The sequence below is a fragment of the Rhineura floridana genome, chromosome 4 (assembly GCF_030035675.1).
Source record: "Rhineura floridana isolate rRhiFlo1 chromosome 4, rRhiFlo1.hap2, whole genome shotgun sequence".
Taxonomy (NCBI): domain Eukaryota; kingdom Metazoa; phylum Chordata; class Lepidosauria; order Squamata; family Rhineuridae; genus Rhineura; species Rhineura floridana.
In genome coordinates, this window is record NC_084483.1 from 211,421,528 (window position 1) to 211,434,511 (window position 12,984).

Consider the following 12,984-nt stretch of genomic DNA (forward strand, 5'->3'; position numbering starts at 1 on the left):
TCACTGTTTACCCCATACTCTAGGTTATTTACAAGCAAGTTGAAAAGCCCAGGTCCCAATGCTGATCCTTGGGGGACTCCTCTTTCTACATCCCTCCATTGGAAGGACTGTCCATTTATTCCCACTCTCTGCTTCCTGCTACTTAACCAATTCCTGATGCGCAAGAGGGCCTCTCCTCTTATTCCATGACTGCTGAGCTTACTCAAGAGTCTTTTGTGACATACCTTGTCAAAACTTTTTGAAAGTCTTAAGTACACTTGTCCACTGGATTTCCACTATCTATATGCTTGTTGACACTCTCAAAGAACTCTTAATAGTTTAGTGAGACAGGACTTACCCTTGCAGAAGCCATTATTGTTATTAGCATTTATTACCCACCCTTCACCCAAAGGTCCCAGGATGGGCTATGTTAAACTACAGAATTCAAAACAATCGAAAATCACAAAATAAAGTGGAACTTAATAATACTTGTCTCAGATGTCAAAGGCCAGGGAAAAGTGGTGTGTCTTCAGCATCCGCCTAAAACTACAATGAAATTGCCAGATGCAACTCAGTGGGGTGGGAGTTCCACTATTTAAGGGCCACCACAGAGTATGCCCTCTGTCAGGCCACCACCCCCGAGCTTCCGACGGTAGTGGAACCATCAAAAAGGCCCCCTCTGCTGATCTCAACACGCGAGAGGAGTGTACAGTAAGAGGTGGTCTTTCAGATATTTTAGACCTAAGTGATTTAGGGCTTTAAACACTAACATAAGCCCCTTGAATTGGGCCTGGAAATGAACTGGCAACCAATGCAGCTGTTTTAAGACGGGTTATCTGAGATCTAAAAAGAATCTCACCCAGTAATCTGGCTGCTGCATTTTGGACCAGTTAAACTTTCCAAGACATCTTCAAGGGCAGTCCCACATAAAGCACAGTGCAATAATTCGATCTCTGTCCAAGAGCAGACAAAGTTGGTGAACCAGCCAGAGCTGGAAAAAGACACTCCTAGCCACTGAGGCCACCTGATGTTCAAGGGGAGTGCAAGCAACCTCCCAAGCAGGCTGTTTTCCCACCTCCTGGCCATGACAACTCTGGACACAACACCCGTCTTTCCAGGATTTAACCTTACATTATAAATCCATTTCCAGCCTATCACCACCTCCAGACACAAGTTCTAGTTCTGCTTGCATGCTGGTTCTGTTTCAGCAAGGCTTCTTGTTTTATGGACAGAGCGCCAGTGTGGTGTAGTGGTTTGAGTGTTGGACTACAACCTGGGAGATCAGGGTTCGAATCCCCACACAGCAAGGTTTGTTCTTCTATATGTTTGGTTAATTCACCTTTAACAATGCTTTCCACCATTTTTTGTGGGACAGATGTTAGGGTAAGCAGCCTGTAATTTCTGGGATCCCCCTTGGGTCATCTGATGAAATCTCTTGCCCCAAATCCCTTTCTGACCTTTATTGATATATGAATTTCTGGATGTGTCAATACTCATGATACTGTATAATCTGCATAATAATTTTTGGTTTTCATCTTTTAAAATTAAAATTTAGAATTCTGTTCTCTGTGTGAAAGGGCCATGTTTCCTCATAGACAGAGAACAATCCAAACTACAGTATACATGTTTTCCAGGCGTTGGAAGTTTTCCAGCATAAAAAGCACTGCATCCAAACCTCAAGTGATTTTATTTATTTATTAGATTTACATCCCGGCCTTCCTCCCAGAAGAAGCCCAGGGCGGCGAACAGAAACACTGAAAGCACTCTAAAACACCAGAGAAACAAAAGGCTTTAAAGCATACTAAAAGAAAACATCTTTTAAAAGAACGGTTTCAAAAGCACCTTAAAAAGGAACTCCCAGCCAGACGCCGACTGGGATGAAGGCCTGCCCGGGAAGGGGATCCCGCGGGGGCCGCCGCACCGAAGGCCCCGCTTCTTCCAGCGTGGGAGCAACGGGCCCCCGCCTCCAGTTTCTTCAGGGGGCAGAAAAGCGCCCCGAGGGAAAAAGCAATGGAAGGCGCGCGTGTGAGGCAGCTGCTCCCCAGCGCGGCCCGGGCCTTGGACAGCGCGCAGGGGCGGCGGCGGGTAAGCAGTCTCCTCTCCCGGCTTACGCGGGTCCGGCTCGTCCTACGCCCACCGCAGGACTGACAGCTCAGTCGCCCAACAGAAATCAGTCACGCAAGCACCCCGCCCCCTGGCGCCGGCGCACTTCAGTCCACAGCCGGCCCAAGGACTGGACTGGGTAGAAAGGCCGGAGCGAATGAGCGAGGCGGCGCCCGCCCATTCGCCCCGTCGCCCAATCGGAAGGCGCGGTGGCACGCAGGTGACTCGCCCATTGGCCTGCGCCAAGCCCCTCCCCTCCGTCCCGTGGCGTCGCTCCGTGCGCAGCGCGTGAGGCGGCGCGGCTCCTCTCCTGCCAGTTGGTCCCTCGCGCTCTCGACGTCTGCGGAGACCGGCGAACCGCGCCCGGTGAGTCGCCCCCTGCTGCCGCGGCCGCCCTTACGCCAGGCCCGGGTCTGGCGCTGGGCCCTCGAGGGAGGGGGGCGGCGACGGCGGGTCTCTCAGGTCCAGTCTGGCAGGCAATCTCCCCTCCCCCCTCGATTGCTATGGTGGGGGCGCGCGGCCATCGAGGCCACGCCTCTCCAGGTGGGAGGGGCGGCGCTGTGTGGTCGGTCTGTCGGCCGTTCCCCCCTCCGGCGCCCTAGAGGCTGCGTGGCTTTGGGGCAGGACCAGGCCCTGGATCGGCTGGCCGGGGGGGGGGGAGGACGCGCCGCTTCGTCCCGGTGCCGGTGCCATGAGCCCCTCTCCGCCCGCGCCCCCACCTACTGACCGGCGGCTCCTCCCACCGCCCCGGCGGGTGTAGGTCGCTCCCTCCGTTTCCGGCGATGTCCGAAGGCGAAGCCAAGCAGGTGGCCACCAGCGGCGGCGGCTCCGACCCGAAGGCCGAGGCGGGGAGCGCGGCGGGGCCCGGCGTGACCTCGCTCTCGCCCCCCATGGCGGCGTCTGCGGCGGCCCCCCAGGAGGAGGAGGAGGAGGAGAGCGAGGACGAGTCCGAGATCCTGGAGGAGTCGCCCTGCGGACGGTGGCAGAAGCGGAGGGAGGAGGTGCGTGCCGGGCGTGGGGAGGGCTGCTGCCGCCGCCTCTCTGTTGCTCCTGCGCGCGGCCCTCTCCGCCAAAGTCTCCTGACCACCCCGTGGGAAGTGGGGGCTGCGAGGGGAGGGAGGGGGAAAGGGGGAGGACCGTCGGTTGCCATCGGCCGCTGTTGTGGTCGACCTTCTGGTTGAATGCCAGGAGAAGAAGCAGAAGGCTGGCCAAGGCTCCTGGGCTTTCCCTGAGGCTTTAGGAACTCACCTAAACTGGAGGGTTTGAGCCCTGGTGGAGAAACACTGGAGTGGTTCCCTGAAACTGCCCTGGGAGTGGTGGAGGGGGGGGGCGGTCTTCTCTTCTGGGTCAAGGCAATCCTGCCTTTCCCTGTTGTGCCTTCCCGATCTTCTGCTCCTGATGTGAGGAGGCCGCCTTGGAAGAGCAGTGGATCCTTCAGCCTTCAGGCACGCAAATCTCCCCTCACCACGTGCAGAGTTGGGAATTCGGAACACCTCTTCGCAGAACATGGGCCTTTCTCTGGAACTGCTTGCTTGTCTTTGGACATTTTTGCTTCCTGTGTTTTCTGTAGTTGTTGATGGGAGGGTGGGGAAAGGTGGCTCAGAACAAATAGGTCCCTGCAAGGCATAGCTCTGCTTTTTGATTTTGCCTATTTTTATAGCACAAGCATAGGATGGTATGGTGAAAAAGGAGACCTGGCTTGGCAGTTATTTGATAATTTATATACCGCTAAATGCCTAGATGGCTTCAAAGTGACTTACAGAAGATGGTAGTAAACGTGAAAAGGAAGTAGGTGTCTTGATTGTTCCAAAAACAAAAACAGAAAAGAGCCCTGATGGAAAAAGCGAAAAGCCCAATTGGTCCAGCATCCTGTTCTCACAGTGGCCAACCAGATGCCTCCGGGAACCCCCCAGGCAGAATCTGAGCGCAGCAGCAACTCTCTCTCCATCTGCAATTTCCATCATCTGATAGTCGGAGGCATATTGTCTCTGACAGCAGAGGTAGAACAAGCCGTCATAGCTAGTCAAATACTTTCAGCTTGCAGAAGAGATGATTAAGGGGATATGTAATGGTGGTTTCAAATATCAGAAGGCCTGCCATGCGGAAGAAGAGAGCAGAGTTGTTCTCTGTTGCTCCAGAGGGCAGGATTAGAACCCGTGTGTGGACGTTGTAGGAGAGCAGATTTAGCTGAATGTCTGGAGGAAATGTCCCAACTACAGGAGCTGTTTGACTGGAGGTGGATGGCTTCCCTTCATTGGAGGTATTTAAGCAGAGGCTGAACAGCCATTTGCCAGGGATGCTGCAACAGCGGATCCTGCATTGCAAATCCTGCACTGAGCAGTGGGTTGAACTTGATGACCTCCAAGGTCCCTTCCAACTCTGAATCATGCTTGTTTGTTAGAATATTTATAAGCGGCCAACTCATTAAAAATCATGGTGGTGTACAGTAAAATGATTAAAATATAAAATTATAAAATACAGAATAAATGGCCAATGCTGAATCAAATTAATTCTCTAAAAAGGCTTGGCAAAACAAAAAACATTTTCAGTGGGCAATGGAATATCAGAATCTTTATTTCATAGAATCATAGAATAGTAGAGTTGGAAGGGGCCTACAAGGCCATCAAGTCCAACCCTCTGCTCAATGCAGGAATCCAAATCAAAGCATTCCCGACAGATGGCTGTCCAGCTGCCTCTTGAATGTCTCCAGTGTTGGAGAGCCCACTACCTCTCATAGTGATTTGTTCCATTGTCATATGGCTCTGTTGGGACATTTTTCCTGATGTTCAGACGAAATCTGGCTTCCTGCAACTTGAGCCCATTATTCCATGTCCTGCACAGAATATTTTGTAAAGGGCTACTTGTTCTATGTTGGTTTTGCTTCTTGGGGCAGACGTGTCATGCTATTGGCAGGTGAAGGGTCCACAGAGTTGGGCCTATTCTCTAGTCCAGCCTCCATGCGCACGTGCTGTGGACCCACCAGTATTGTTTTGATATGCCATTCCCTTCATTTTATTGCAATTTAAATGTTCTCATATCCCCCCCTACATGGGTTGCAGGAGACTCCCAGACCCGACCAAAAATATCTGTTCTGCCCCATTGGAAAGCAGGCTTCTAAGATCAAGTTCTATGACTATTATTTTAATAATCCGCTCAAAACTCGGTAGCAACACTAGATTGCTAAAATTACTATCTTTGAATGATCCGTGTGAATTTGCGATAACAATAGTATTTTGAAACGTTAAGAACAAGTTTTCCATCATTCTGGAAGGGATTTATTTGAAACATTTATTAGTTACTCTTTAGCTATGGCTATCAGAGTAGCTTCAAAATAAGAGAGAAGAATTCCTACTGGGAGGAAGGGCGGGATATAAATCCAATAATAAAATCAATCAATCAGTAAAAATTCCATGAAAATCTAGCAGCAGCTGATAAAGCAAGTTAAAGCTCAAGAAAGTTTAAATACACAATTCAAGGTTTGGGCCAGAGCAAGTTTTCACCTTCCTCCAAAGAAACTACAAAGATGGCCCCAGGCAATCTTTTCCAATGACAGGAAGGGGTGGCTGGCTCTGAGGCTCATCTTGATGGTCAGGCAAGTTTAACTAGGAAAAAAATACCAAGTCTTAGGGCATGGATGGGGAACCCTTGGCTTTCAAGGTGTTGCTGGTCTGCAGCTCCTGTTTGCTCCCCTAGCCAGCCAGCCAGTATGGCCAGTGGTCAGGGATGATGGGAGTTGCCCTTCAGGTGGTGTAGGACTCCCAGCTCCCATCATCGCTGGTCACTGGCCTTGCTGGCTGGCTGGAGGAACTAACGGGAGCTGCAATCCTGCAGCGTCTGGAGAACCCCCAGGGGTTCCCCTGCTTTAGGTATCCTGGTCCAAAGCTGTTTAGAGCTTTGCAGGTTAAAACCAACACTTTTGAATTGGACTCAGAAATGGGATTCATAACCTGGCATAATGTTATCCAGACAGCTACCCCCTGTTAACAATCCTACTGCTGTATTCTGCAGCTGTTGAACTTTCTGAACAATTTTCAAAGACAGCCCCACGTAGAGCATTTTGCTATAGTCGTCTAATGAGATGATAAGAACATAAGAGCCTGCTGGATCAGGCCAGTGGCCCATCTAGTCCAGCATCCTGTTCTCACAGTGGCCAACCAGGTGCCTGGGGGAAGCCAGCAAGCAGGACCCAAGTGCAAGAACACTCTCCCCTGCCCGGCAACTGGTTTTCAGAAGCATGCTGCCTCTGACTAGGGTGGCAGAGCACAGCCATCACGGCTAGTAGCCATTGATAGCCCTGTCCTCCATGAATTTGTCTAATCTTCTTTTAAAGCCATCCAAGCTGATACCAGTGTGGAGACCAGTTCTCTCTAGTAAGAGGCTTTCCCCCAATTTTCTCTATAATTTATTTATACTCACTCCACCCCATCCCCATTTGAGACTGGGTAGCGTCAGGTGGGGAAAGTGTGTGTGTGCTGAATTGCAGCCTGTGTCTCCCCCACCCTGTTTACATCCTTATGCAGGAAGAATTCCACTGTTGATACCTTGGCTTGGCCTGACAAGTATCTTGTGTCTCTGGCTGGGTCTGGGGTGTGTTTCAGAATGCCTGTATATTGAGGTGGTTTTATCATAGAATCACAAATCATAGAATATTAGAAGGGGCCTATATAAGGCAATTGAGACCAACTACGGACTTGGTTGGGTCTGTGCGACCTCCTGTGTCTTGGACCCTTGCCCTTCATGACTGATAAAATCTGCCAGGGAGAGTTGTCTGGGCCAGGGAGAGTTGTCTGGGCCAGGGAGATAATTAATGCTTCTCTCCAAGAAGGAGTGGTCCCAGGCTGTCTGAAAGAGATGGTGGTAAAATCATTCCTGAAGAAGCCTTCCCTGGATCTGGAAGATCTTAATAATTTTAGTAGCAAATGTCCCCTTTCTGGGCAAGGTTCTGGAGAGGGTGGTTGCCAACCAGATCCAGATACTCTTGGAGGAGACAGATTTTCTAGATCTGTTTTAATTGGGATTGAGGCTTGGATTTGGTATGGAAACTGCCTTGGTCACTTGTATGATAACCTCTGTTGGGAGAGAGATGGGGAGTGTGACTCTGTTGATTCTCCTTGATCTTTCAGTGGCTTTCGATACGTATCCATCAATCATGGTATCTTTCTGGGGTGACTGTCTTAGTTGGGTTTTGGGGCACCGCATTGTGGTGGTTCTGTTCGTACTTGGATGGATGGCTCCAGAAGGTGGTCCTTGGGGAGTATTGCTTGGTTCCATGGGCTCTCCAGTATGGTGTCCTGCAGGGGTCAGTTCTGTCACCCATTTTGTTTTAACATTTACATGAAACTGCCGAGTGGGGTCATATGTAGTTTGTTGTCATTGGTTTGCTGATGTCACACAGCTCTATTTCTCCTTTTCATCTTCTGCAGGTGAGGCAGGGGATGTGCGGAATCAGTGCTTGGTTGTAATAATGGACTGGATGAGGGCCAATAAACTGAGGCTTAATCCAGACAAGACTGAGATGCTGTTGGTGGGTGGTTCCTCTGACCAGCTGAGTGGTGTGCAGCCTGCTCTAGATGGGGTCACACTCCCTCTGAAGGAGCAGGTTCGTAGTTTGGGAGTTCTCCTGGATCCATGGCTGTTGCTTGAGGCACAGGTGGCCTCAGTGGCGAGGAATGCCTTCCATCAGCTTAGGCTGGTGGCTCAACTGTGACCCTATCTGAGTGGAAATAACCTGGCTACAGTAGTCTGTGCTCTGGTAACCTCAAGTTTGGATTATGGCAATGTGCTTTGTGTGGGGCTGCCTTTGAAAATGGTTCAGAAGTGTCGATTAGTACAGAATGCAATTGCCAGATTGTTGACAGGTTCAAGGTGAACAGAGCATATAACACCTATCCTGTTCCAATTGCACTGGCTGCCTATACGCTTCCAAGCCCAGTCCAAAGTGCTGGTTTTGACCTGTAAAGCTCTTTATAGCTCAGGACCCCAATGTCTTCCAGAATGCCTCTCCTGATATTTATTTATTTATTTATAGAATTTATTAGTCGCCCATCTGTCTGGCTGTCCAGCCACTCTGGGCGACGTATAACACAGGCATACAATACGTAGGCATTGAAAATCTAAAAACAATGAAGATAAAACCTAGCCCACCCCAAAAGCCTGCCTGAAGAGCCAGGTCTTCAAGGCCCGGCGGAAACTCATCATAGAAGGGGCATGGCAGAGATCATTTGGGAGGGAGTTCCAGAGGGTGGGGGCCACAATTGAAAAAGCCACAATTGAACCTACCTGGACACTTAGATCTTCCTCTGAGGCCCTTCTCCAGGTGCCCCCTTCAAGGGAAGCTTGGGGGGTGGTGACAGGAGAGAAGGTGGCCTTTTCAGCTGTGGCTCCCCTCTGTGGAATATGGTCCCCTGTAAGGTCTGCCTGGCACTGGCACTGACAAATTTTTGACACCAGGTAAAGACATACCTTTTCTCTCAGGCTTTGATAGATTGATATGATGTTTTGTTTTTAATATGCTGCCAAACCTTCCTGTGGCTGTGTGGGGGTGGTATTGTTATTGTTTTGTTGTTTATTATGTTTTCATAGTGTGTTTTATTTGTTTTGATTGAACATTATGTAAGTTGCTTATCAAGTCATATCAAGCAACTCATAAATGTAATAAATAATAATGATAATAACAACCCTCTGTTCAATGCAAGAATCCAGCTAAAAGCACATCTGAGAGGTGGCTGTCCAGCTGCCTCTTGAATGCCTCCAGTGCTTTAGCCTGTTCCCGTAATTACTTTGATGTGTGCTAACTTTTCCCTCATCAGAGCAACACACTGGAACATTTGGGAAAGTCATGTCTGGGCAATGGCTTTCAGAAGGCGTAGGTAGAGATTGCTCTTCCATGGAAGCAGAGATCCACCAAAGGTCAGAAGAGCCTTGATTAGTGGGTACAAAGCGGCTGAAGATCGGTGATTTGTAGTTTCAGGGTGTGGTTCCACATGGTTCCTTCAGTGTCCTATGTGGATTCAAAGCCTGGCGTGGCCTCCTGTTTCCTTGAGGGAAGCTAGCCCAGAGAGGTTGCTCCATTCCAGGAGAGAGGCTTCTCCCGTGGCACCCAAGTGCTAGAAAATGTTCCTTGGTAGTGAGAGGATTGCTGCTCCTTCATCATCTGAGTTGTCCTTTGGAAGATGAAACCCCCCCCCCCGGGAGGTCAAGAGTATGGCTGGAGCCCCAAATTGATTACCTTTTGAATACAGAGTCTTCCTGTTTTGTGCAGGCTCATTGACCCTGAGTTTGAGGATGACAGACGGAGGTTTGTTTGGCCAGGCCGGGCTAGCTAGCCCTGCTGATCTGGTGGGGGCAGCAGACGTGTTCAGGTGGGCTGGCCCCGAGGGTTCCAGTGGCTGTCCTGACTGTATCATGGGCTGGTACAGATCAAAAGGGAGCAGTTCAAGATTGGCTGTGCCTTTTTCTCTAGTGATTGGTAGCCTGCCGTTGCCAGCTTGCCCAGCTCCTCCATAGCCTCAGGAAAAGTTGGTCCCTGGGGCTAAAGAGGCGCTCGAGAGAGCCTGAGTCCCATGTGAGAGGCAGTAGGATGACTTGGTTTACCTGGAAGAAGCTTGGCACTCTGTGAATACAGCGTGGGGGTCAGGCGCTGTGCCTCAGGCTCCTTCGTGGCCAAGGCCAGGGCGCAGTGTAGTGTTGTGGGTGTAAGTTCAGACTTCCCTATGGGAAGTGTGGAGTCAAATCCTCCTCCCCCTCCCCTTCCAGCTGTGAATTCTGTTGGGATGGTTATGGGTGAATCTCTCTTGCAATCTCATCCTTGTTCTGTGGAGGGATGGCAAGGCAGCAGTGACTTCCTGCTGGTAAGACCTTGTTTGATTAGCCTTCTGGTAGGAAACAGTCTGGTAACTTCCAGCACTTGTGCTTTGGTTGCCCTCCTTGCATCCCCTTTCCCCAGACAGAGCTGCTGAACAACCTTCCTCCTCCTCCTCGTGCCAGCAGCACCACCATGTCTGTGGGCAGGTTTTTACCTTTGCTTTGCTGGCTTTCCTCACAGACTCTTGGCTGCATTTTTGCACTCTCCTTTCAGCTGTTCTCCAGGCCCCATCATTGTTGGCAGGGGATGGAGAAAGAGGGTGTGTGTTGCTAAACATCTCTGGGTAGATGGTGATGCGGAGGTTGATTGTCTCGGCCTTTTAGTAATGTGTGACTCACTGTGGCTTGACCCATTAACTAGAGGAAGTGGCTGTGCCTCAAGAGAAGGGATGGGCACTGGAGAGGAATGCAGCCCTGATGCAAGGCAGTGGCTGCATCATTTCTGTTTATAAGGCACTGATCAGGCTGGGGTGGGTGAATGAAGCAAGACTGGCTGGCTAGGCAGTGGGAAGGAAAGTGAAAACCCAACAGGTGAAGTGGCATAGTGTTGTGTGAAAGGGCCCCTGGAGAAGGAGGCGCTCTGAACTTCTGAATGGAAAGGAGCAGATGGCAAGGGATGTGTGGCCCAGAGAGACACGGGGCAAGGAAGGAGGCATTTCTCCTTCCATTGCAACAAAGCTATGATGGGAAAAGCTACACCCAGTGTGCAACACTGCAGGACAAGAGGCAGGGAAAAGGGCTCCGGTTCCTTGCCCCAGGTGACTGGAATTAACCGCCCAAACTGCCTATAGAGGGAGGAGTACTGGCAAGCCATCAGCAGGGCCAGCAAACCCCTTTGCTTCCCCCCGCCCCAGTCCTACCAGGCAGAGACAGCTCTGCCTTCCAAAGAAGCACAGATACTGCCAGCATTGAGGGTGGCTGGCAAGAGGAGGAGACCTGGCCTTGCTGGGGCCTTCTTGGACTACTGCCTGCAAATGAACAAGAATGGTGGTGCCCTGAGGCACATTGATCTCAGGACTGCTGCTTTTGCTGGTTACTGCCTGTCCACCATTCTCTGTTGGAAGAGGCGCTCCTCTTGCCTGATGTGCGTGTCCTGCACACAGGTACATGGGAGGAGGCGTATAGGCTCATCAGAACTGGCAGGTAGTAACACAAGATTGCAGAGAAGCTAAATGAATTTTTTGCATCTGTCTTCACAGTGGAAGATATAAGGTAGATCCCTGAACCTGAACTAACATTTGCAGGAGGGGATTCTGAGGAACTGAGACAAACAGTGGTAACGAGAGAGGAAGTTCTAGGCTTAATTGACAATATAAAAACTGACAAATCACCGGGCCCAGATGGCATCCACCCGAGAGTTCTCAAAGAACTCAAATGTGAAATTGCTGATCTGCTAACTAAAATATGTAACTTGTCCCTTGGGTCCTCCTCCGTGCCTGAGGACTGGAAAGTGGCAAATATAACGCCAATCTTCAAAAAGGGATCCAGAGGGGATCCCGGAAATTACAGGCCAGTTAGCTTAACTTCTGTCCCTGGAAAACTGGTAGAAAGTATTATTAAAGCTAGATTAACTAAGCACATAGAAGAACAAGCCTTGCTGAAGCAGAGCCAGCATGGCTTCTGCAAGGGAAAGTCCTGTCTCAGTAACCTATTAGAATTCTTTGAGAGTGTCAACAAGCATATAGATAGAGGCGATCCAGTGGACATAGTGTACTTAGACTTTCAAAAAGCGTTTGACAAGGTACCTCACCAAAGACTTCTGAGGAAGCTTAGCAGTCATGGAATAAGAGGAGAGGTCCTCTTGTGGATAAGGAATTGGTTAAGAAGCAGAAAGCAGAGAGTAGGAATAAACGGACAGTTCTCCCAATGGAGGGCTGTAGAAAGTGGAGTCCCTCAAGGATCGGTATTGGGACCTGTACTTTTCAACTTGTTCATTAATCACCTAGAATTAGAAGTGAGCGGTGAAGTGGCCAAGTTTGCTGACGATACGAAATTGTTCAGGGTTGTTAAAACAAAAAGGGATTGCGAAGAGCTCCAAAAAGACCTCTCCAAACTGAATGAATGGGCGGAAAAATGGCAAATGCAATTCAATATCAACAAGTGTAAAATTATGCATATTGGAGCAAAAAATCTGAATTTCACATATACGCTCATGGGGTCTGAACTGGCGGTGACCGACCAGGAGAGAGACCTCGGGGTTGTAGTGGACAGCATGATGAAAATGTCGACCCTGTGTGCGGCAGCTGTGAAAAAGGCAAATTCCATGCTAGGGATAATTAGGAAAGGTATTGAAAATAAAACAGCCGATATCATAATGCCGCTGTATAAATCTATGGTGCGGCCGCATTTGGAATACTGTGTACAGTTCTGGTCGCCTCATCTCAAAAAGGATATTATAGAGTTGGAAAAGGTTCAGAAGAGGGCAACCAGAATGATCAAGGGATGGAGCGACTCCCTTATGAAGAAAGGTTGCAGCATTTGGGGCTTTTTAGTTTAGAGAAAGGCGGGTCAGAGGAGACATGATAGAAGTGTATAAAATTATGCATGGCATTGAGAAAGTGGATAGAGAAAAGTTCTTCTCCCTCTCTCATACTACTAGAAGTCGTGGACATTCAAAGAAGCTGAATGTTGGAAGATTCAGGACAGACAAAAGGAAGTACTTCTTTACTCAGTGCATAGTTAAACTATGGAATTTGCTCCCACAAGATGCAGTAATGGCCACCAGCTTGGATGGCTTTAAAAGAAGATTAGACAAATTCATGGAGGACAGGGCTATCAATGGCTACTAGCCATGATGGCTGTGCTCTGCCACCCTAGTCAGAGGCAGCATGCTTCTGAAAACCAGTTGCCGGAAGCCTCAGTAGGGGAGAGTGTTCTTGCACTCGGGTCCTGCTTGCAGGCTTCCCCCAGGCACCTGGTTGGCCACTGTGAGAACAGGATGCTGGACTAGATGGGCCACTGGCCTGATCTAGCTGGCTCTTCATATGTTCTTAAGTTTTGGGGGGATCCATGGCCCTCCTCACCATTGTGTTTTCACTT

General features: G+C 49.7%; 1 protein-coding gene across 2 annotated transcripts in view; it reads left to right on the plus strand.

Annotated features, from left to right (window-relative positions):
• Positions 1-2,269: 2,269 nt before the first annotated feature.
• The window catches only part of NRBP1 (nuclear receptor binding protein 1), a 40,211-nt gene continuing 29,496 nt past the window's right edge, over positions 2,270-12,984 (plus strand). The window contains exons 1-2 of one of the 2 annotated variants that reach the window (XM_061625986.1): positions 2,270-2,448; positions 2,843-3,083. In XM_061625986.1, coding sequence (XP_061481970.1) covers positions 2,865-3,083 — 219 coding nt within the window. In that variant the 5' untranslated portion in view covers positions 2,270-2,448; positions 2,843-2,864. The remainder of the gene's footprint in view (positions 2,449-2,842; positions 3,084-12,984) is intronic. The other variant, XM_061625987.1, reaches the window with a different exon arrangement.